The sequence below is a fragment of the Mercenaria mercenaria genome, chromosome 4 (assembly GCF_021730395.1).
Source record: "Mercenaria mercenaria strain notata chromosome 4, MADL_Memer_1, whole genome shotgun sequence".
Taxonomy (NCBI): domain Eukaryota; kingdom Metazoa; phylum Mollusca; class Bivalvia; order Venerida; family Veneridae; genus Mercenaria; species Mercenaria mercenaria.
The window spans coordinates 89,102,278-89,125,268 of NC_069364.1; the positions used below are offsets into that span (position 1 = coordinate 89,102,278).

The 22,991-nt window shown below is 35.0% G+C and overlaps 1 protein-coding gene across 1 annotated transcript; it reads left to right on the forward strand.

Moving 5' to 3' along the window:
* Window positions 1–1,115: 1,115 nt before the first annotated feature.
* Window positions 1,116–21,860, forward strand: LOC123552398 (60S ribosomal protein L13a-like). Its single transcript, XM_045342046.2, has 7 exons — window positions 1,116–1,194; window positions 8,745–8,817; window positions 9,510–9,575; window positions 15,150–15,251; window positions 15,451–15,596; window positions 16,270–16,392; window positions 21,728–21,860. Exons 1-7 carry the CDS (start codon window positions 1,177–1,179, stop codon window positions 21,809–21,811), a joined length of 612 nt encoding a protein of 203 aa, XP_045197981.1. The 5' UTR covers window positions 1,116–1,176; the 3' UTR covers window positions 21,812–21,860.
* Window positions 21,861–22,991: the final 1,131 nt, after the last annotated feature.

The window sequence follows — 22,991 nt, forward strand, 5'->3', positions numbered from 1 at the left end:
AACTCTCAAGTAATTAATACACGAATTTGTGTTCGCAAAGTTTTGTTGAAAACGAATTTCATTTCCTGTTATGTTGTCCAGTATATAGAGATTTAAGAATTCTTCATATGATACCATCATCGTTTCCGACTGTTGACAAATTTGTTCAAGTTATGTTAAATTCTAAGAAAAAGCAAGTAAAGTTTGTATATAATCTATGTAAATTTTAGCCGTAGAGCAGAGTTGTTACAAAGCACTTGATATGTTATATAAACTACATGATGTAACATATGAAATTTCCTTGTTAATAGTCTAGAACTATTTCATATTGTACGAATTGTATGTTTGCCATATTCGTATATTGCCAAAGGCAGATAACTGCCGAATTGCAAATAAACTTGACTTGACTTGACTTGACTTGACTTGACATGAAAGTTTTCTGATATTAGGACATTCCCGACTTTAGCGAAGAAGGGACCAAAGGGTATACGGTATTTCCTAGTGTCACAGAACGCAGATTTGCAACTTTGTGAAATAAAAATGTGATTAAATTCATTTATTTATGGAGGAATTTTCATAAAATCTTTGAAAGAGTGTTTGTAAAAAGGGTATCAAAATTTTCGAATTAATTCATCTGCTCTTAGATGAATTTTCAATTCAGCTGTGAGTGTAACGGGTGTCCGAAAACAACTTATTTGTTTTTTTTTTAAATCTTTTTTTCTGATAATTTAGGAAAACTTATGATACAATTTGGTATTTCGTGGAACTCCACACTGGACACATGATAAAGTTTGGCTCATTTGAAGTATTGGTAAAACTCAGAGAGCAGATTCCATCATGAAGACAACGGTATTGGAGTTTAACATTTATTGCTATCTCAAGAGAAACGTAATAAACAGACTGTCATAACAAGTATCATATCAATACCCATTCTTTCTTCTTTATTTTGGTTATCTTCCAAATATCGAGATAAATCATATCAGCTACTGCTTAGTGTGTCCTTAAGAACACCGAATGTTAAACTGTCCCCACTTTTATAAAAGAAAATTTGCTCTACTGAAACTTTGCTGAGCATCTATAACGTTAGAAAGTGAAATGAACCTGCTGTCCGGATGATCACGTTAATAACGGGTTCTAGCCGAATCGCGCTCTGCGCCGGAAAACGTGTCCCCACGCTACTTCCTCTTTCTTTTCAACATGGGTTTCTCAACTAAGGTAAAACTAGTTCTGAAAATAAAATGAAATTTTGCATTGCCAGGTTCAATGATTGAACAATTTGGACTTATTGATATAAATTTGAAGACAGCTGTTTTGTTTTAAGAAATTAAATCTAAGTTCAGTGGAGGTTAATTGATAGAAAAAAGAAATTGAATGGGCGGTAGGTAGATCTAGTCCCTCAAAAATTAAGAAAAATTAAATTACTTTGGCAAACAATATTTGCATTTCAGCAGTGGCAGTAATATTTTAAAATGATAACAAAAGCAGCAAGGAAGGAAACTGTGAACATTATTTCTTTTGTCTTATAAATTTATGGGAAAACTTTTTCAAACGACGGATTCTACAGTCGCGAAAATTCATCACAAAATTCCTGTGCATGCACGAAGACCATGCCAATTTGGTGTAACCTCCTGAATACAGCTATATCTAGTCATGTTTCCTAATCTCTGTACAGTGCTTTAGGGTATAACGGGTAGCTACAAACTTTTCCTGCATTCCAGTTCAAAGAAATTATATGTAATGTATGTTTTTTTCCAGTACTTCACAAGGAAAATGTCATATAATGGACAATTCCAGAAAATATCTCCCCCCCCCCCCCCTTCCCTGTGGAAGAAGTTTGTTTTTTTTAAGAAAATTACCCTTCCCAGAGACATTTTACCTCCACAACCCTGTTACCTCCTACTTCCCCCCTCCCCTTCCTCAAAAGGAAGTGGCTAGGGGTCCAGTAATCAATAAACATGTACTATTGTGTACTGAATTACCAGTGCGTAAGGCATATTGAGTGTGTATTTCTAACGGCCATTTGATGATTTCCGGTAATCACTGTTGTTTTTGTACAGGCCTGGGATTATTCAGGACTGGTGCTGATTACAGGCTTTTGGCAGCCAGGATTTCCCTGTATAACTCTATGGAAAAAAAACACTTTTCAGGCTTTAGAATGTAGATTTTCAAGCTTTTGCTTCTTGACAGAATCACAGGCCTGTTATCAAGTCTAGGAAAGTGGAATATTTACAGATTATCTGTAAATTTACAGATGATCTATAAATTTACAGATTTTTTAATCTGTAAATTTACAGATCAAGTATTTGAAAAGGAAACAGGCTGATTCGGACCATGGCTGATTCGGACCAGGCTGATTCGGACCAAATATTTGGCTGATTCGGACCAAATAATCTGGCTGATTCGGACCACATACTTTGAAATAATAGTACATAATTGTGCATATATTTTAACTGATTCGGACAACGTATTTTAAAATAAGAATAGATAATGAGCATATTTGTTGGCCGATTCGGACGACATACTGTAAATAATGTGCATAATTTTAACTGATTCGGACCACTATTTTGAAATAAAGTAGATAATGAGCATATTCGATTTTTTTTTATCTTGGATCACAACTCACTAGATTGTTAAGCGAGAAAAGAAAAAGGTTTATTTACACATAATATCATTGTAAGGAAAACTTAAACAATTTGGGCCGAATAAGCCAAAGAAATATGGGCCGAATCAGCCATGGTCCGAATCAGCCTGTATTCATTTGAAAACTGCTAAAATTATATTTAGACACAAAATCGCAGCTTGAAATTAATTGATTTACTTATGGTATGTATAAATAAAGGTCAGTTGTAACTTTCAGTCATTTCTGTTGACTTCGATTTTTCTTAAAGGTTAGAGACCACCAATTGTTTTCCCATAGACTTACATTGTAACATTATGGCGTGTACGGCCTTCCATACATCGAAACATGTATATCTTATTACAAGTTTTTCAAGAACTATCTTAGTTCTACCAAAATATCGGACGAAACATATGAATAGTGATACTTTATTTAATAATTTGTGTGAATGAATGACCCCGGTTTACATCATTGACAAGGCGGGAGAAATTCGTTTGATAAACTTTTCAATACATAAAATGTAGCAAATTTTGTCAAAGTATATCAAATACTGTAAATGCAGTGAAAAAATATCAGTTTTGAAAAAATAATCACTTCCTGGGTTTGTTTACATGACTGACCAATCAGAATGCACAGATGTTACCTTATTCCCAGGTATACACTTACCTCATTCCCAGTAAGTTCCCTGTACTTTTTTGAATTGGTGGTCTCTGACCTATAATGTCAAAAACTCAAAAGTCAACAAAAATTGCTGAAACCCACAAATGACCTTAATTTATCAGGGCTCACGCTGTCAGTCGCCATTATCGCCATTTGCGATTATTTTATTTAAATGGCGAATATTTTTTCATTTTGGCGACAGGAACTGGCGATTATTTTATTAATAGCTACATAAATAATTATGCCAAGTGAACAGTAACCCGCGTCAGCTAGTGTAGAAAATCAATAGAGTGGACTGTTATTACCTCGTGTATTCCAAACACTGTCAACTATCCGATAACATTGCCCAAGGCGGTATGATGCAGACGACTGATTCTGGTATGCAAGGTATGTGGCCGATTAAAACCGGAAGTTAATCTTACTTATCTAGCTGTCAATCAGATTGAACTGGCAGGCTACTTTTTTGGAACATTTTAAAACGCTAGCGCAAATTTTCTTCAACTCTATTCAGCAGACGACAATTAAACCAATTTGTATGGGCAGTTTCCTGATGAAAATTAAATTGCCATCTATAGTTACCGCTAATTTAATTATCTTTAAAAACATATTATAACTGACCTAACTGTCGACGTTTCAAAATGTCTTTAATCAGGATCAAGTTAGATCTATATGTGTTTTTAATCTAAATGAAATTGTTCGAAGCGAAAAATTTTTTTTTTCGAATTTTCAGAATTGTAAAGAACGCGAATTTGTTGAAAATACAGGCAGATATTTTAATAGTCATTTTTTACCAAGACAATCTGGCATAATAAAATGTTTTTGTTTGCACATTAATTAAAAAATATCGGAAAACCCAGTCCTGTTTCTATTTTAGAAACATGGCCGATACGGGCAAACTAAAAAAAATCAACATATAAATTGCTGCATACTGTAATTAGCGTAAGTAAAAAATTCTAAAACACTTAAAAATTAGTATATTTATTGAATAAAGCATCAAAACTTATGGACAAAAAGCTGAATTCATAGTGTGCATAGATGCAATATCACGTATTTTCGCGGACTTGATTGTTTTGTAATTTCGAGCCAATTTAATAGTTTAATTCTAGAGCGACGCAGCGGGGCGCCCCGCCCATGCACCTTTTTTTACTGCGCCACGCTGCCTGAAAATGTGCCTCATGATCTTCTGCTATATCCCGCCAATTTTCTGATGACATGCCTCGACGATTTTTGATTAGCAAATACCTCATTGCGAGTGCACACAGGTAATGAGAATCAATGAAGTTTAAAACTAAATTGATAAAGTTAAGGATCCGTGTAATGTCCCAAAGGCGTTCGCAGCCCAGCCTGATTACCGAGCATGAAAAGTGCCCTAGATTTCTTTGGTGCAAAATTTAAAATTAGACCGTTGTTTAGTATAATAACAAGTATATCAATTAATGCAGTTTGATTCTACTGTAATTTCAACTAGAAAATACACAAATTTTAATGTCAATATCGAAAGTAAAAGTAATTTAGAATGTCGTTCACGAGTCTTATTTCTCCCGTTCGTATGCAATTTTTCCATATTTCCATTCAAAAAGCTGACTGTGTATTTTTTATGATGAGAAACATCAGAATTGAGGACCTATCTTCTGGTTTACCCTAGTGGTCACGTAAACTGAGTAAAAACTGGCAGGTAAAAAAGCTACTTCAGACAATTTCCGAAAGTGTACCAGTATCCGGTAGTATATTTTGATATGCGTTAAGTAAATTAATTGACTGTAATAGCCTTTTCTGTTAAGAAATATTGGTGAAAGACCTGATCAATACAACATGGCTTTTGATAATTATTAGTTTACAATGTGACCTGAAACAGTCTTTTTACTATATGTTTACAACATCATATGTTTGTTTACAACATGTCTTGGTTTCAAGATTAAGCTTATATTAAGGCCTCTCCACTATTTCATATTCAATGAATAAGTTGACATCTTGGTGACATTTTTAAGACAAGGCTTGAATGATTCAAACTAAACTATAAAGTATATTATAAGTAAAAAGCCTTTGTAATTACTAAACTGTGTTACTGGTTTTGGAAGATTTACCACTTTATTCTTGACATTTCTTTTCATGTGCAATAAAGATAAATGGATACGTATTAACTATGACATCTAGAAATGCAACTATTGCTATGGTAACTTTCATGGCTAAAAGAGCACCCTGCCCCTTTCGGACAGCACCCTGCCCTATTTTAAGGCTGCACCCTGCCCTTGAGTCTAGAAATAACACTATTTAAGTGCAGTTATGGTCAAAAGAATCATGAAAAAGTATAACATGAATGATACTCAAAGACTTGGTAAACTTTCCATTGTGCAACTTGTCCTTAATGTGTGTGCATGAATGGGGTAATTGAGCCATTGCCCATCCATAAGTCAGTCAATATCAACCAATTTCAACTGCCTTACACAAACTAACTATGTGTCCTGTAAATGCCTTCAAAATCCATCAGAATATAGCATTTTAAACTGTTATAGTGGGACCCCACCACCAATATTAGGAGGTAATTTCCCAGAATCCCCGATTCCCACACCCCCTGTTGGGGCCTGCTACTTTTTAAAGTAATTAAGAAGATATATATGTTGAAAGTTATCTATTTTATTTTTAAAAATTGCACCCAAAGATCCGCATCAATTTTGGCTATTAATTTTTCATAGGTTAAAAAGTTGGCTATTATTTTTTGGAGGCCAGTGTGAGCCCTGATTTATGCATGCTGTAAATAAACCAATTAATTCCAAGCTGAGGTTTTGAGAATAAATGTAATTTCATCAGTTTTCATACACACAATCTGTAAATTTACAGATTGAAAAATCTGTAAATTTGTAGATATTCTGTAAATTTACAGATAAACTGTAAATATTCCACTTTCCTAGACCTGGTTATGCACTCGAGCAGTAAAACGAATTCAACAATTCATGAGCACACACAATCGATGTCTTAAGGATCATGTAAAGCTTTTTTAGACCACCCCTTGGGTAAATTTTCATTTTGGAAATTATGCCTGACAGACAGTAATATTCACAACATATTTTAAATACGGAATAGTTTAGAAGTAGAAAATACTTTCTATATTAAAGATCACCTTGTTTGGTTATATGTATTTTGTCTTTCAACATCTGTAGTTTTGTCTGTCCATGTTGTATTTTTTTAAAAAAGTAGTTTTTGTTTTTTAGGGGATTTTTTTTCTTCAGAAATAGGGGAATAGCCCCAAAAATAGCAAAAAAAAGTCACTGTCTTTGTAAATACCATTCTCAGTATTCATGTTGATTGCTGGACCTCTACACAGCCCTGTATGGGTTGTCTAGGGGAAGTTTTTCCTGCAAACTCTAAAAGGGCATGGTGCTTCCCCAGAGAAAGGGCACTTTAGCACGCAGTTTGGTACTGAAAGGGCATTCGTCCAAGTGCGCTTGCCCGCATCATTTTTCATACTATTCTCATTGCATCTGAGAATCTTTCATATCTCATCATACTCCTGGTAGATATTTAGTATTATTCTTTAGATAATTGCCTACCATTTTGTGAATGAGCTTTCCTTTCTTTTGTTCAAAGAGGTTTTTTTTTTAAATGCCACTGTTACCTTCATGAAATGTTGGCTTGCATTTTTCAGAGACATGTATCAGCTGATAATTAATATGCAACAAGTTTTATTGAACAACTTTTAATTGCCTATTATCAAATGCTTTGTCAATCATCGACAAATCATTTCACCTTTGATTTACGTTAAAAGCTTAGGCAGTTTGTTAAATCTACATGGAATCGATGACTTTGTACCTATATCGCTGATAAAACCAATTTGTCTTCGTTGTCAGTAAGATTTAAGACGACAAATCGACATGGAAAGTTTTATTTTCTGGTGTTTTTTAGGCATGCTAAAACGAAAGTAGAATGCGACGTAAAAAGTACATGCTGTGAAATTTGCTAAATTAGATCGTCTGCCACTATTTTTTATCATTCCCTCGTTGCTCGAACATTTCTGCGATAAATACACAAGTTTGAATCAAAATGACTGACTGTATGAATCTGTTTTGTTTTTTTTTTCCATCTAATCGTACAGTATTTCAGTGTTATAAACATAAATGTGGATACTTACTGCGAGTAATAATTCGAAATTTCGGCATATAGAGACGCTTGCAACCAGGCACTTTCAACTTAAATTTTGCCCTAACATTTTGACAAATTATTTATGAAAACAATACTAGGGCCTTGCATTTGTAAATGATTCTTTGAAATCTCAATAAGTTTTCATAACTTTTATCGCTTAGCTATTGGTTATTTTCATACCGATGTATGTTTTCAAATTTTCAAGATGGCGGCGACTTTTGCATGGTGAGACATATGGCTTTGTATTTATAAATCAATATGCTGGAGTGAAGACATTGGTCAATTTTAATGAATTTGGTATCATTCTAAAGCTTAAACATTTATCTAATTGTTTATATAAATGAAATCCGTGATATAAAATAAATCTTGTAGATAAAATTGATATGAATTTGAGTTGGGGCAATTTTCATGGGTCTGTCGGCAAAGGGCAAACATTCAATATTTTAATTTAGGCCTAATGAGCGCATCGAAATTGTGCGACAATCAGTCTTTATTTTAAATGATTACAGCCTTTTAGAATAATTATCCTTTAATTGGCCGTTCTCAATCATCTCATCCATAAAATGCTACATGTAGTTTCACCGCTGACGTGCTAAAAATAAATTTTCGTCTATTGTTCCCAATTAAAGTGTCATAAAACAGTTATTGACTGCATAAATCTGTCAGTTCTTTAACTTCTTAATCAGGGTCATCAAAAGATCATGACGAGCATTCAGTAACAGTATTCACGGTTGATGCATCCATGTGTCAGCCTGTTGATCGAAGCTGCTAATCGATGGTACAGTACATGGAACATATCCGGCATACATTTGCTATACTGGCTGGTTTTGAAAGGGCACTTGTCAAGATAAATACACAAGGCTGATAATATAAAAGGGCAGTTAGAAGGGCAGCGTGGCGGCACTTCAAAAGGGACATGGCGCTGTGCCATGTTAAAACGGCCTGCAGGAAACACTACTAGAGGTCTCCGCTAACTGGACCTCTAGACTCTGGGTCTAGAGGTCCGGTTACCAGACTCATAGCCACTTCCTCCTCAAGGATACCCACTTACCTATCGGGTCCCTCCAAATTAACTTACCCCCCCCCCCCCCCCCCCCCCCATACACACACACACACATACCTGTAAAATACCCCCTCCCCTGGCTTGAGAACTGCTTCCACACTACACAAAATACTTCCCTCTAGACTCGGGCCTAGGGATTCCCCAGATGAAAAAAGTTAAAGCTATACCACTTTGCAAGACTTCAAGTAAATCCAGTTGGAAAGATAAATATATACTCTGAAATGAAAAGTAGTTTTTTTACAAATGTGTATATTCCACAATGGCAACCATCTTTTCTTTTTTTTCCAGCCCATTCTCATAGATGCCCGAGGGCATCTTATGGGAAGACTTGCAGCAATTGTGGCCAAGACTATCCTGCAAGGTAAGTTTCATTATTCCACAGTCTACATCATAAACTGTAAACACACAGTCATCTTTTTCAGCAAGTCTGGAAAAGCATTCAAGAAAAATTAAGATGTTTCTTTCTGATAAGTATTTTCATAAAAATGCAACAAAGTTCAGTGTAGTGAAAACCTGATAATTTGGCTTTGTTGAGGTAACTGTCTGTCAATATCATGATAATAGAACTGGTACAGAAAGTGGAAAGTGTTCTAAGCAGTTTTTGCAAAAAAAGTTTCAAACTGATTTTTATACGTTATAAACATGCAGTCGCATTTGTTGGAATATGACATAATGGGATGAAATAAACTTATGTTTCATACATTTGTGACAGAAGATGATTAATAGCATCAATGTGTTGTCAAGAAAGAAGCAAATAGGTGAAGAGGTCTGTAATGCTTTACATCATACATGATCAAGAATTCACCAAAATTGAAAGCTGCTCCCTTGCCTGAACTATTGAGTATGACTATCCATTGATGGATCTGTCATTTTGTGTTTGTCATGACATGTGTATTAAAGGAATGGAAGGCAATATACATTTACATCAATCCAGACAAAGTCACTACTGATGATGACTTTCCAGAGAGATTCGCTAAAATGAAATAAGTCTTATTTTGAAATTAAAAATGCAGGGTAGTTCAGTGTAACATAATTTTGTTTTTCTTCATCTAGGTCAGCGTGTTGTTATTGTCAGATGTGAAGGCATTAACATTTCTGGAAACTTCTACAGAAATAAGTGTAAGTATACCTAGTAGACAGAGACAGGTTTACAGATGGTTGTTTTTGTTCTTGTTCTTGTTAATTTTTTCCAGGAACTACAGCCTGATTAAAGGGGTGAGAGATAGTACTACTAATGATGATTCTTCACTGGCATTGATTGTAAAAATGAAACAGTTTATATGCACTACCAGCTGATGTGGTTCTCTATGTTGAGAAATTCGGGTTAAAGTGGCTGCTTAAATTCTCAAAGCCAAGGGTAAAGAACCTTTTCCCAAAATGCTGAAAAGCCGTGGAGCAGAGCATAGAAGTGTGAAACCAATAAGGATAGACATATCCTTGGAATTTAAAGAAACTGTTCCTGAATATTTCATTCTTAATAACTCAAAAATGAGTTAATTCTAACATGTCCATTTTAGGGTTTTCAGTGGTTCTGTATACAGAGAATAAAATGAGCATCTTAAACTGTTGACGCAACATTTATTTCGAAGATAAAGTATGGCAAGACCAGTAAGACCACTAATGATGATAAATCGGGGCTTTTCATGTTATATCACAGAGGTCAATATTCAGCCACTTTGAGATTGAAAAACAAGCTTTTTTTCCAGCTGGGGCAGAGGAACTTCTCGAAATGTATTTTTTTTATAGTTATTAATTGATCTGTGTGTTTGTTTTTGCAATCATATTTCTTGTAGAAGGAAGTAGTAAATAATTTGACAGTGCCACTTATGATGATAAATCACTGGCATTGATTGTGATATGAAACTATTTACATGCACTACCAGCTGATGTGGTTTTGAACTTTACTTTTCATACCTGTAAAAGTGAATGAAGGAGTTTCTTATTTGTGGCAATTTCGCTTTCTACCACAACATGTATAAATTAGCAGATTAGTTTGACAAAGCCACTTATGATGATAAATCACTGGCATTGATTGTAATATGAAACTATTTACATGCACTACCAGCTGATGTGGTTTTGAACTTTACTTTTCATACCTGTAAAAGTGAATGAAGGAGTTTCTTATTCGTGGCAATTTCGCTTTCTACCACAACATGTATAAATTAGCAGATAAGTTTGACAAAGCCACTTATGATGATAAATCACTGGAATTGATTGTAATATGAAACTATTTACATGCACTACCAGCTGATGTGGTTTTGAACTTTACTTTTCATACCTGTAAAAGTGAATGAAGGAGTTTCTTATTCGTGGCAATTTCGCTTTCTACCACAACATGTATAAATTAGCAGGTTAGTTTGACAAAGCCACTTATGATGATAAATCACTGGAATTGATTGTAATATGAAACTATTTACATGCACTACCAGCTGATGTGGTTTTGATCTTTACTTTTCATACCTGTAAAAGTGAATGAAAGAGTTTGTTATTTGTGGCAATTTCGCTTTCTACCACAACATGTATAAATTAGCAGGTTAGTTTGACAAAGCCACTTATGATGATAAATCACTGGAATTGATTGTAATATGAAACTATTTACATGCACTACCAGCTGATGTGGTTTTGAACTTTACTTTTCATATCTGTAAAAGTGAATGAAAGTGTTTCTTTAAACTTTCTTATTCCTTGCAATTTCTCGTTCTACCACAACTTGTATCAATTAGCACATTAGTTTGACAAAACCACTAACGATGATAAATCACTGGCATTGATTGTGATATGAAACTATTTACATGCACTACCAGCTGATGTGGTTTTGAACTTGACTTTCCATACCTGTAAAAGTGAATGAAGGAGTTTCTTATTCGTGGCAATTTCGCTTTCTACCACAACATTTATAAATTAGCAGGTTAGTTTGACAAGACCACTTACGATGATAAATCACTGGCATTGATTGTAATATGAAACTATTTACATGCACTACCAGCTGATGTGGTTTTGAACTTTACTTTTCATACCTGTAAAAGTGAATGAAGGAGTTTCTTATTCGTGGCAATTTTGCTTTCTACCACAACATGTATAAATTAGCAGGTTAGTTTGACAAAGCCACTTATGATGATAAATCACTGGCATTGATTGTAATATGAAACTATTTACATGCACTACCAGCTGATGTGGTTTTGAACTTTACTTTTCATATTTGTATAAGGGAATGAAAGCGTTTCTTTAAACTTTCTTATTCCTTGCAATTTCTTGTTCTACCACAACTTGTATAAATTAGCAGATTAGTTTGACAAAACCACTAACGATGATAAATCACTGGCATTGATTGTGATATGAAACTATTTACATGCACTACCAGCTGATGTGGTTTTGAACTTTACTTTTCATACCTGTAAAAGTGAATGAAGGAGTTTCTTATTCGTGGCAATTTCGCTTTCTACCACAACATGTATAAATTAGCAGGTTAGTTTGACAAGACCACTTACGATGATAAATCACTGGCATTGATTGTAATATGAAACTATTTACATGCACTACCAGCTGATGTGGTTTTGAACTTTACTTTTCATACCTGTAAAAGTGAATGAAGGAGTTTCTTATTCGTGGCAATTTTGCTTTCTACCACAACATGTATAAATTAGCAGGTTAGTTTGACAAAGCCACTTATGATGATAAATCACTGGAATTGATTGTAATATGAAACTATTTACATGCACTACCAGCTGATGTGGTTTTGAACTTTACTTTTCATACCTGTAAAAGTGAATGAAGGAGTTTCTTATTTGTGGCAATTTCGCTTTCTACCACAACATGTATAAATTAGCAGATTAGTTTGACAAAACCACTTATGATGATAAATCACTGGCATTGATTGTAATATGAAACTATTTACATGCACTACCAGCTGATGTGGTTTTGAACTTTACTTTTCATATCTGTAAAAGTGAATGAAAGAGTTTCTTTAAACTTTCTTATTCCTTGCAATTTCTCTTTCTACCACAACTTGTATAAATTAGCAGATTAGTTTGACAAGACCACTAACGATGATAAATCACTGGCATTGATTGTGATATGAAACTATTTACATGCACTACCAGCTGATGTGGTTTTGAACTTTACTTTTCATACCTGTAAAAGTGAATGAAGGAGTTTCTTATTCGTGGCAATTTCGCTTTCTACCACAACATGTATAAATTAGCAGGTTAGTTTGACAAAACCACTAACGATGATAAATCACTGGCATTGATTGTGATATGAAACTATTTACATGCACTACCAGCTGATGTGGTTTTGAACTTTACGTTTCATACCTGTAAAAGTGAATGAAAGAGTTTCTTATTCGTGGCAATGTCTCTTTCTACCACAACATGTATAAATCAGCAGATTAGTTTGACAAAGCCACTTATGATGATAAATCACTGGAATTGATTGTAATATGAAACTATTTACATGCACTACCAGCTGATGTGGTTTTTAGCTCGACTATTCGAAGAATAGCCTAGCTATTCTACTCACCCTGGCGTCGGCGTCACACCTTGGTTAAGTTTTTGCATGCAAGTACATACAGCTATCATTTAAAAGGCATATAGCTTTGAAACTTATTTATTCTTTTTCTAGGTCAATTACCAACCTCACTGGGTCAAGTTCCATATTTCTAACATGTATTTTGAGTAAATTATGCCCCCTTTTGGACTTAGAAAATTTTGGTTAAAGTTTTACATGCAAGTTACTATCTCCAAAACTAATGCAGATATTGAATTGAAACTTCACATGTGTCTTCGGGGTTATAAAACTAGTTGATAGCACCAAGTCCCATAACTCTGACCTTCATTTTGGCCAAATTATATCCCCTTTTGGACTTAGAAAATTTTGGTTAAAGTTTTGCGTGCAAGTACATACAGTTATTACTAAAAGGCATATAGATTTGAAACTTATTTTTTCTTTTTCTAGATCAATTACCTACCTCACTGGGTCAAGTCCCATAACTCTGACATGTATTTTGGCCAAATTATGCCCACTTTTGGACTTAGAAAATCCTGGTTAAAGTTTTACATGCAAGTTACTATCTCCAAAACTAATGCAGATATTAAATTGAAACTTCACATGTATGTGTCTTCGGGGTTATAAAACTAGTTGATAGAATCAAGTCCCATAACTCTGACATGTATTTTGGGCAAATTATGCCCCCTTTTGGACTTAGAAAATCCTGGTTAAAGTTTTGCGTGCAAGTACATACAGCTATTACCAAAAGGCATATAGGTTTGAAACTTCTTTGTTCTTTTTCTAGGGCAGTTACCAACCTCACTGGGTCAAGTTCCTTAACTCTTAACATGTATTTTGAGCAAATTATGCCCCCTTTTGGACTTAGAAAATTCTGGTTAAAGTTTTACATGCAAGTTACTGTCTCCAAAACTAATGCAGATATGGAATTAAAACTTAACATGTTTCTTTGGGGTTATAAAACTATCAAGTCCCATAACTCTGATATGCATTTGGTCAAATTATGTCCCGTTTGGAACTTAAAACTCTTTTGATATTTAACATTTTGGGTAATAATTTCCTGCTTCTGTGACAATATTTCGAATAGTCGAGCTTGGCTGTCTTACGGACAGCTCTTGTTAACTTTACTTTTCATACCTGTAAAAGTGAATGAAAGAGTTTCTTATTCATGGCAATGTCTCTTTCTACCACAACATGTATAAATTAGCAGATTAGTTTGACAAAGCCACTTATGATGATAAATCACTGGAATTGATTGTAATATGAAACTATTAACATGCACTACCAGCTGATATGGTTTTGAACTGTTCATCTTTACGAGCAGTACATGTATCATTCATCCACTTTGCATAGAGTCGGAACTTGACATGCATAAAAATTATCCACATACATGTAGTATTTAGGTGGATCTTAACTAGCATCAGTCCACATAGCATTTAGGTAGTTCTGCACGTTTTATAAACTGGAAGCAGTCATGTAACATCATTTACCCCAGATATTGGTATTAAAACATCTGACATGTTAAATAATTCCAAGTAATGATGTAAAATAAGTTTTAGAATGTGCGGATCTCTTCAACCTTAAGCCTGCTGGCGGCAAGTGATTCTGCCTATGCTACCAGTGTAGACCAAGATCATCCTGCACGTCCATTTCGAAAAATGAAGGTTTAATTAAATTCTACATTGTAGAAAATAGTTTGATCAGAATGTACAGAACTAGTGTAACATGTATTTATCCACTTTGTACTTAGGTGAAACTTAAAATCTTTTTTTCACGTCTTAGGTGAAACTTAAAATCTTTTTTTCACGTCAGAAAATGTAAATTTAGCAAAAATCAAGTTTTATCGAATGGAAAATTAACATGCAGTTTCTGACTGTATCCTTGGTTCTCATTTTTAACCCAAAAAAAATGTGGACATACCTCAGTTGAATACCTGTTACTGTGGGTGTTTTAAATAAAACTACATGTGATGATAAATCACTGGCATTGAATGTGTCATGAAACTAATTACATGCACTACCAGCTGATGTGGTTTTAATTTTTAAAACACTAGATATTGAGGCATTAGATCTTGCTTCTTTATAAATGAAATGTCTATAAATATATCTGTATTTGAAACCTCATTTCTGTGTGACAAACCTGTGTGTAATATACTTTGTTAAATTTCTATGTAAATTTTATGTATTTCAGTGAAGTATTTGAAGTATCTGAAATACAGATGTAATGTCAATCCCTCAAGAGGACCTTTCCATTACCGTGCTCCATCCAGGATCTTCTTCAAAGCCGTGAAGGGTAAATAGCTATCTCTGTTTGCTTCTTGTATGATTATCATAAACTCTTATAACTTCTGTTTGGGAGTGTTTTTCAGACGTAACATTTAATAGTAAGTTCATATGTCAAAATGAAAAAGTGCACAGAATTCTAAATTTTGTTGTTTGGTGAACTTCAGTCTTGGTATGGTTAATAACTTATCTGCTTATTGTATTGATAGGTATGATCCCCCACACCACAACCCGTGGCAAGGAGGCTCTTGGACGTCTGAAGGTGTTTGAGGGTGTCCCACCCCCATACGACAAACAGAAGAGGAAAGTAGTACCAGCAGCTCTCCGTGTTCTCAGACTGAAACAAAACAGAAGGGTATAACTTTGTTGGATTATAAAACATTTATACCTTGTATACAAATGATGCAGCAACCTGGGTAGAGTCTCTATGGCTTATGGACACCAAGTTCGAATAACATGCCCCTCGCGTCTATAGGTTAGAACCTTGTTAAGGTCATCCAGCTGGGTTGCAGGTCAGTGGATCTACCTGGGTGCCTGGTTATGTCCCAATTAATACAGATTGAAGCTGGAATCAAAATTAATGTAGTCTTGATAATGAAATTGCAGTGTTTTCAGCAATTTATATTTGTTATACACCCAACTATATTTAGACTAGTAGCTGAATTAGTTTACATAGTAGAGTATGTGTGATAATATTGCCAAATTGTGAGTCATGTAGGCCTATTTGCAACAGTTACACATTTGTGAGTATGTAATTCAGCTTATGATAATGGAGTTAATGAATACAGCAAAAATAAAGCCTACACTTTACAGTAATCAAATGAGAATAACTTATCAAATATGTGCATTATTACTTGCATGGTACTTCTGTTCAGATCAATTTTCATGTACATAATCATATGGTTTGATGCTTTTTAAACTTAGAAACTAGCCATGTTGCAATGTTATATGTTGGTCCAGATAAATGAATTTTCCTCAAGTTGTGGGTAAGCTTCGTGGAGTTTAACAACAAGTTGGATGTTTTTCAGTACTGTGATTTGAACAGACTAGCCCATGAAGTTGGCTGGAAGTACCAGGGTGTAATTGGCACACTTGAGGCAAAGAGAAAAGCCAAGTCAAAGAAATTCTATGAAAACAGAAAAGTTGCTGATGTAAGTATTTGAACAAAATGGTGGTTCGGTAATGGGTATATCTAGCTCATAGGATAGAAGAAGGGGAGAAAAAAATGGTATTTTGGCAAATGTAGAAGAAAAATCTGGATGTGAAGTCAGTTTTAATGGAAAGGCCTGTAAATGGCCCTGCTGTAGAAGGTAGCCTTGGCTTTTACATACACAGTGTTTCTGTTAAAACCACTTACGACGATCATTTCCCGACCTAGATTTCGATGAATTCAGAGAATAGGGGTGCTATTCTATTCCCCCTGGCGTCGTCGTGAGCTTTCTTGGTTAAAGTACCTGTTGTAGCAGACTGTATCGCTTGTCTTGTGTCTTCACTTCTGATTCATAAGTTAAGTTGGTTCTGTAAAATAATTTTCTTCTCTAATTTGAAAAAAAAAATCCCTTAAAAAAAGTAAAAGACCACCTTCATTTAGGTGCAATTTGCCCTCCATTTAATTTTTGGAGTTGATTTTCCCCTAATGGATCTTTTGCAATCCTCAAAATAAAAAACAAAAAAAACTCAGTCTGGGAAATCGGTGCTAACCCAATAGAGTTACAGTATGTGCCAAGGTCAATATTCTCTGTAAAAGAATGACACACTGGAGTACTTGGTTTCATTTGTGTTCGTATTCGTGTTTGGGAAGTTTTCAGTTACTTTAAAAGATATAGTTCTAGATCAGTGGTAGAAGAAATAGTTCTAGATCAGTGGTAGGGAAAGCAAAAGTGCAGGTTAAGGTGGTGAACTTGCTAACATGCAAGCAGGTATCCTCAGTATGCGATTTCAGCCTTCTTTGGCCATAACAGACAGTCATTTTCCGTAAGAACCGGAGAATACCAAAGTCCAATACCTGTGGAGAATACGTAAATGAACGGAAATTGCCAGTTGTTATTATGGGTCCATTACCTTAACTGGCAGAGCTCTGTATTTATCTGAAAACACTGCTGCAAAAATGACATAAAACCCAACAAAATGGTGAAGTGTATAAAAGTCATTGCCGATGATGCTATTGTAATATTTGCTACTCTTGATTCAGAATGATGTAAACATTACACTGAGGCAGTGACATTAATTCTGGTATTTGCTGTTATTATGACTCGCACACCACGGTAGTGGGAGACATATTGATATACTCCTGTCAGTGTGTGTCTGTCACAAATATTGGCTGCACTCTTTAAGTCGAACATTTCTCATCCGATCTTCACCAAACTTGTACAAAATGTGTTTGCCAATAAGTCGTCAGCCAAGTTCAATAACTAGCTAAATAGGCCCAGGCAATTTGGAATTATGGCCCTTGAATTACCGAAAATACTGATGCCAGTGATACAGGTCTTAGTGCATGGATGGCTCAGATACATAATGGAGAAGAAATGCCAATCTAGATGATTAGGCAGTTGTGGGAGACATGCACTTTTCTCAAAAGCAGCTCTAGTTTTCTATGTATCAGTTAAAAGAAATAAGGAAAATTCTCTCCGATATATTACTAAAGACAGTAAATTGAATAATGATGTAATAGATGAATGTATGATAAACCATTGATGACGATCATTTCCCGAACTTGAGAATTTTATGAAAACTCACAACTATCTGAAATGGTTTTTATTAAGAGATGATCTCTGTTTATATTAGTACAAAGTCACATTAAAATGCTTTGCTAAGAAGATATGTGTATTGTAAATTCTAATCGGGTGACTAAATTAGTGACTCTAGAAATGTCTTTTCATTGCATATTAAATTGTATAGGTTTTCATTACTTGTGGAAGTAATTTGAGACATGTATATAGAGTTTAGGGAGTGTTTACTTCTGTAATGACTCTGGTCACCAACTGAATGTCAGACCTTTTATTGTAAAAAAGATTAGTTGTTTTTAGCTCAGGGTGAGCTATTAGGATCACTCACCGTCTGGTGTCCAGCATCCGTCTGTAAACTTTTACTTTAAACGACATCTCCTCATAATCCGCAAGGCCAATTTCATCCAAACTTCACAGGATTGTTCCTTGGGTGAAGCTCTACAAAAATTGTTCAAAGAATTGAATTCCATGCAGAACTCTGGTTGCCATGGCAACCGAAAGGAAAAACTTTAAATATCTTCTTCTCAAAAACCAGAAGCCCTAGAGCTTAGATATTTGGTGTGAAGACTTCTACCAATTTTGTTCAAATCATGACCCAGAAGTGAAAATTGACCCCGCCCCAGGGGTCACTTGATTTTACATAGGAAAATCTTAAAAAATCTTCTCAAAAACCAAAGTCCTAGAGTTTAGATATTTGACATGTAGCATTCCTAGTGGACCTCTACTTAAGTTGTTCAAATCATGACCCCGGGGTCACTTGATTTTGCATAGATTTCTGTAGGAAAATCTTCAAAATTTTTGAAAAAAAATAAACCAGAAGGCCTAGAGCTTAGATATTTGACATGTAGCACTGCCTAGTGGACCTCTACAAAATTTGTTCAAATCATGACCCCCTGGGTCAAAATTGACCCTGCCCCAGGGGTCACTTGATTTTACATAGAAAAATCTTCAAAAAATTTCTTGAAGTAAACCAGAAGGCCTAGAACTTAGATATTCCACATGTAGCATTGCCTAGTGGACCTCTACAAAATTTGTTCAAATCATGACCCCCGGGGTCAAATTGACCCCGCCCCATGGGGTTACTTGATTGTGCATAGAAAAATCTTCAAAATGTTCTAAAAATAAACCAGAAGGCCTAGAGTTTAGGTATTTGACATGTAGCATTGCCTAGTGGACCTCTACAAAATTTGTTCAAACATGACCCCGCCCCAGGGGTCACTTGATTTTACATAGGAAAATCTTCAAAAAATTTCTAAAAATAAACCAGAAGGCCTAGATCTTTGATATTTGACATGTAGCAGGGTTTGCACAGGCCTTGAAAAGTCTTTGAATTCGATGGTAGTCCTTGAAAATGACAAAAACCCTAAAAGACCTTGAAAAGTACATGAATTTTGAAAAAAGACACCTTGAATTTGACCTTTCACTCCTTGAAAATATTCTCTCCGTAACTTTGCTTTGCTAAAAGAATTTATAAGGCTTAAAATAAATCTGAGAAAATGAAAATAAATTTGTGAAATTTCAGGATCGGGTCACTCGTATGCTATTATAGTGGTCTACGGCCATCTTTATCGATATTTACAGAGTGCTGTTTCTACTGTATCACCGTTTGCATGTTTCCATTTCCGTTTAAAAAAATACGGGGAATGATAACTCACAATTTCCAGTGAATTAAAATGAGTAAGAAAAATAAACATGTTTACTCAAGTAAGTGGGAGACAAAGGATGAATATAAACAGTGGCTGAAGCCCTATAGAGCAGACAGAACGAAGTGTATTTGTACGTCATGTGACAAAATTTTGACATATCATTAGTGGGAGTGCTCTAAAAAAATCACAAGAAAAGCGTTGAACATCAGCAAAATAGTGAATCACATCAGTCTAACAATCGAATAACGTCATTTTCAAAGATGTGACAAGTGATGGTTGTTTTATTTTTGCATTTCATAATTAAAGTTGTTCAGATTAGGTCATGGTTTTGAAAAAAATAGTGCTTGAAAAGTACTTGAATTTTGTCTCTGATAATCTGTATGAACCATGTGTAGCATTGCCTAGTAGACTTCTACAAAATTTGTTCAAGTCATGACCATGCCCCATGGGGTTACTTGGTTGTACATAGAAAAATCTTCAGAATTTTCTAAAAATAAACCAGAAGGCCTAGAGCTTAGATATTTGACATGTAGCATTGCCTAGTGGACCTCTACAAAATGTGTTCAAATCTTGACACCCCCCCCCCCCCCCCCCCCACCAGGGTCAAATTGACCCAGCCCAAGGGGTTACTTTGTACATAGGGAAATCTTAATAAATTTGCTAAAAAAAACCCCAGAAGGCCTAATCTTAGATATTTGACATGTAACATTGCCTAGCAGATTTCTACAAACTTTGTTCAAATCATGACCCCTGGGGTAAAATTGGCCCAGCCCCAGGGGTCACTTGATTTTACATAGGAAAATCTTCAAAAATTTTCTAAAAATAAACCAGAAGGCCTAGAGCTTAGATATTTCACATGTAGCATTGCCTAGTGGACCTCTACAAAATTTGTTCAAATCGTGACCCCCGGGGTCAAATTGACCCTGCCCCATGGGGTTACTTGATTGTACATAGAAAAATCTTCAAAATTTTCTAAAAATAAACCAGAAGGCCTAGAGCTCTTCAAAATTGACACCTCCCCAGGGGTCACTTGATTTTACATAGGAAAATCTTCAAAAAAAATTCTAAAAATAAACCAGAAGGCCTAGATCTTTGATATTTGACATGTAGCATTGCCTAGTAGACTTCTACAAAATTTGTTCAAATCATGACACATAGAAAAATCTTCAAAATTTTCTAAAAATAAACCAGAAGGCCTAGAGCTTAGATATTTGACATGTAGCATTGCCTATTGGACCTCTACAAAAATTGACCAAGCCCCAGGGGTTACTTGATTGTACATCGGAAAATCTTCCAAAAAAATCATCAGTTTGACATTTGAAACATGTAGCTCATATTTCTCTGGTGAGCGATCCAGTGTCATCATGACCCTCTTGTTCTACAAGTTTATACACAATTTCTGAATGCAATCAATAGTTTGCTCAAAGTTTTGCTTAAGTTGCTGAATACCTGCTGATTTTTGTGCTGTATCCACCTGACGATTTTAGGCCAGGGTTCTCATTTCCTGATAAAATTTTGATGAACAGGTATGGCTGGGGACAGGCGCTTTGATTTGTAGCAACATGTGTTATGTAAAACAATATCTTTTTACAAAAGACAACCTGTGAAATTAAATGAATGGGGAGATATAAAAACCATCAAGTTACCATTATGAATACTTCTTGAAGTCATTGCTGATGATGTTGACATACAATATTTGCTACTCTTGATGAAGAATGATGTTAAAAGTTTGCTGAAGCAATGATATATTTCTTATACAAAAGTTATAAGCCTTTAAGTTTGATACAGATAATAGCCTGTCTGGTTAGTTTAAAAGGCAGAATGCAAGACACTTGATTAGGAGGTCACAGTTTTGAACCCAGATCAATATTTACTGAAGATAATTTATCCACAATCGTTTATTAATGTGTGACAGTTGTCGGTCACTTCTGGAGAATAGATTAACACTGGTAAGGAATTCTGGAGCAATTGTTAAGTTAACACACCAATGTGTGTAACAGAAAATCTGTTGGAAGACCATGTCATACCAAACATAACAAACTTTAAATTGATTAATCATTAAATATGTACATAATTCGCAGTGACATGGCAAAATAAATGTTTTATATTTCCAGAACCTGAGAGCCAAGGCACGTGTGAATGTTGCATCTAAGATTGCGCAATACCAGAAAGTGATTGAGGGTTACGGCTATAGATAAATGTCACATTATCTGTTAAAACACATAAAATAAAGCTGACCAGAGAAAACTGCTGTGTTGTAGTCAATAGAAAAATGGATAGAAAGTTATTGAGTGCTGTTCAAATGGAATCTTTAGTGTACAAAATCAGCACACAAGTCCTATCATTTAGTCCTCAAAGCCCCCATGTAACAACAAATTAGTTCTTATATTTGGGACAAGTATATATCAAGTGCTAGTGTCACATAATTTTTAACTCCTCTGTGCAATGCTCATGGTGAGCTATTGTGATCATGCTGTATCTGCTGTTCATCCATCTGTCAACAATTGTGTTTAAAGTACGTCTTCACCAAAACCACTGAAGGGATTTTGATGAAACCTGTTGTCCCCTACCAAATTTGTTCAAACGGTTGCGCTTGGTTGCACATAGAGGCTGCCAGAGCTAAAAATAGAAAAATCTAACAACATCTCAAACTGATGGTCCGATTTTGAAATAATTTCACACATGATCCTTAAAGGGAAAAGTGATCACGCCACCTGGCAGCCATATTTTTGACGAATCGGTATAATTTGAACAACCTTGGTCAAGATTGTTCAATTTGTCCCAAGATTGTTCAAATATCAATTCGTCAAAAATATGGCTGCCAGGGGTGTGGTCACTTTTCCCTATATGTATATAGTGGAAAATTAAAAAAAATCTTTTGTGACACTACCAAGTCATTCAAATTATTTTGATTCCTCAGAAATCATGGCCACCAGAGGGCATGGTCACTTTTTCCTTTATGTATTTAGTGGAAACTTGGAAAATCTTGTATAAAACCGTTTGCTCGATTTTAAAATAATTTCACACAAATTGCCCTTGTGTGACCTACAAATATGTTCAAATTTTTCTGACTCTTTAAAAAACATGGCTACCATAGGGCATGGTCACTTTTCATCAACAATTTCTTTAAACATCTCCAGAACCACTTAATGGATTTTGATGAAACTTTACACAACTGATCTCTTTCAAAGTTGTTCAAATGGTTCCATTTCATTGAAAATATGGGTCTCGTTTGGTTAAAAATAGGTTTTCAGCTATCAGACTTTAAAAATCCTTTTCTGTGCTTTGATATTTGGCATGTGATGTAAGGGTTTTACTCCAAATTATGGCCCTAAGGTAAAAAATAATTGCCACACCCATGTCTGACATGTACTGCCT

Bases quoted from the DNA above. Each gene is read 5' to 3' on its own strand.
- LOC123552398 (XM_045342046.2), top strand. The intron at 9,576-15,149 runs GTAAGTATACCT...TATGTATTTCAG, and splicing joins AAACTTCTACAGAAATAAGT to TGAAGTATTTGAAGTATCTG. The intron at 15,597-16,269 runs GTATAACTTTGT...GATGTTTTTCAG, and splicing joins GACTGAAACAAAACAGAAGG to TACTGTGATTTGAACAGACT.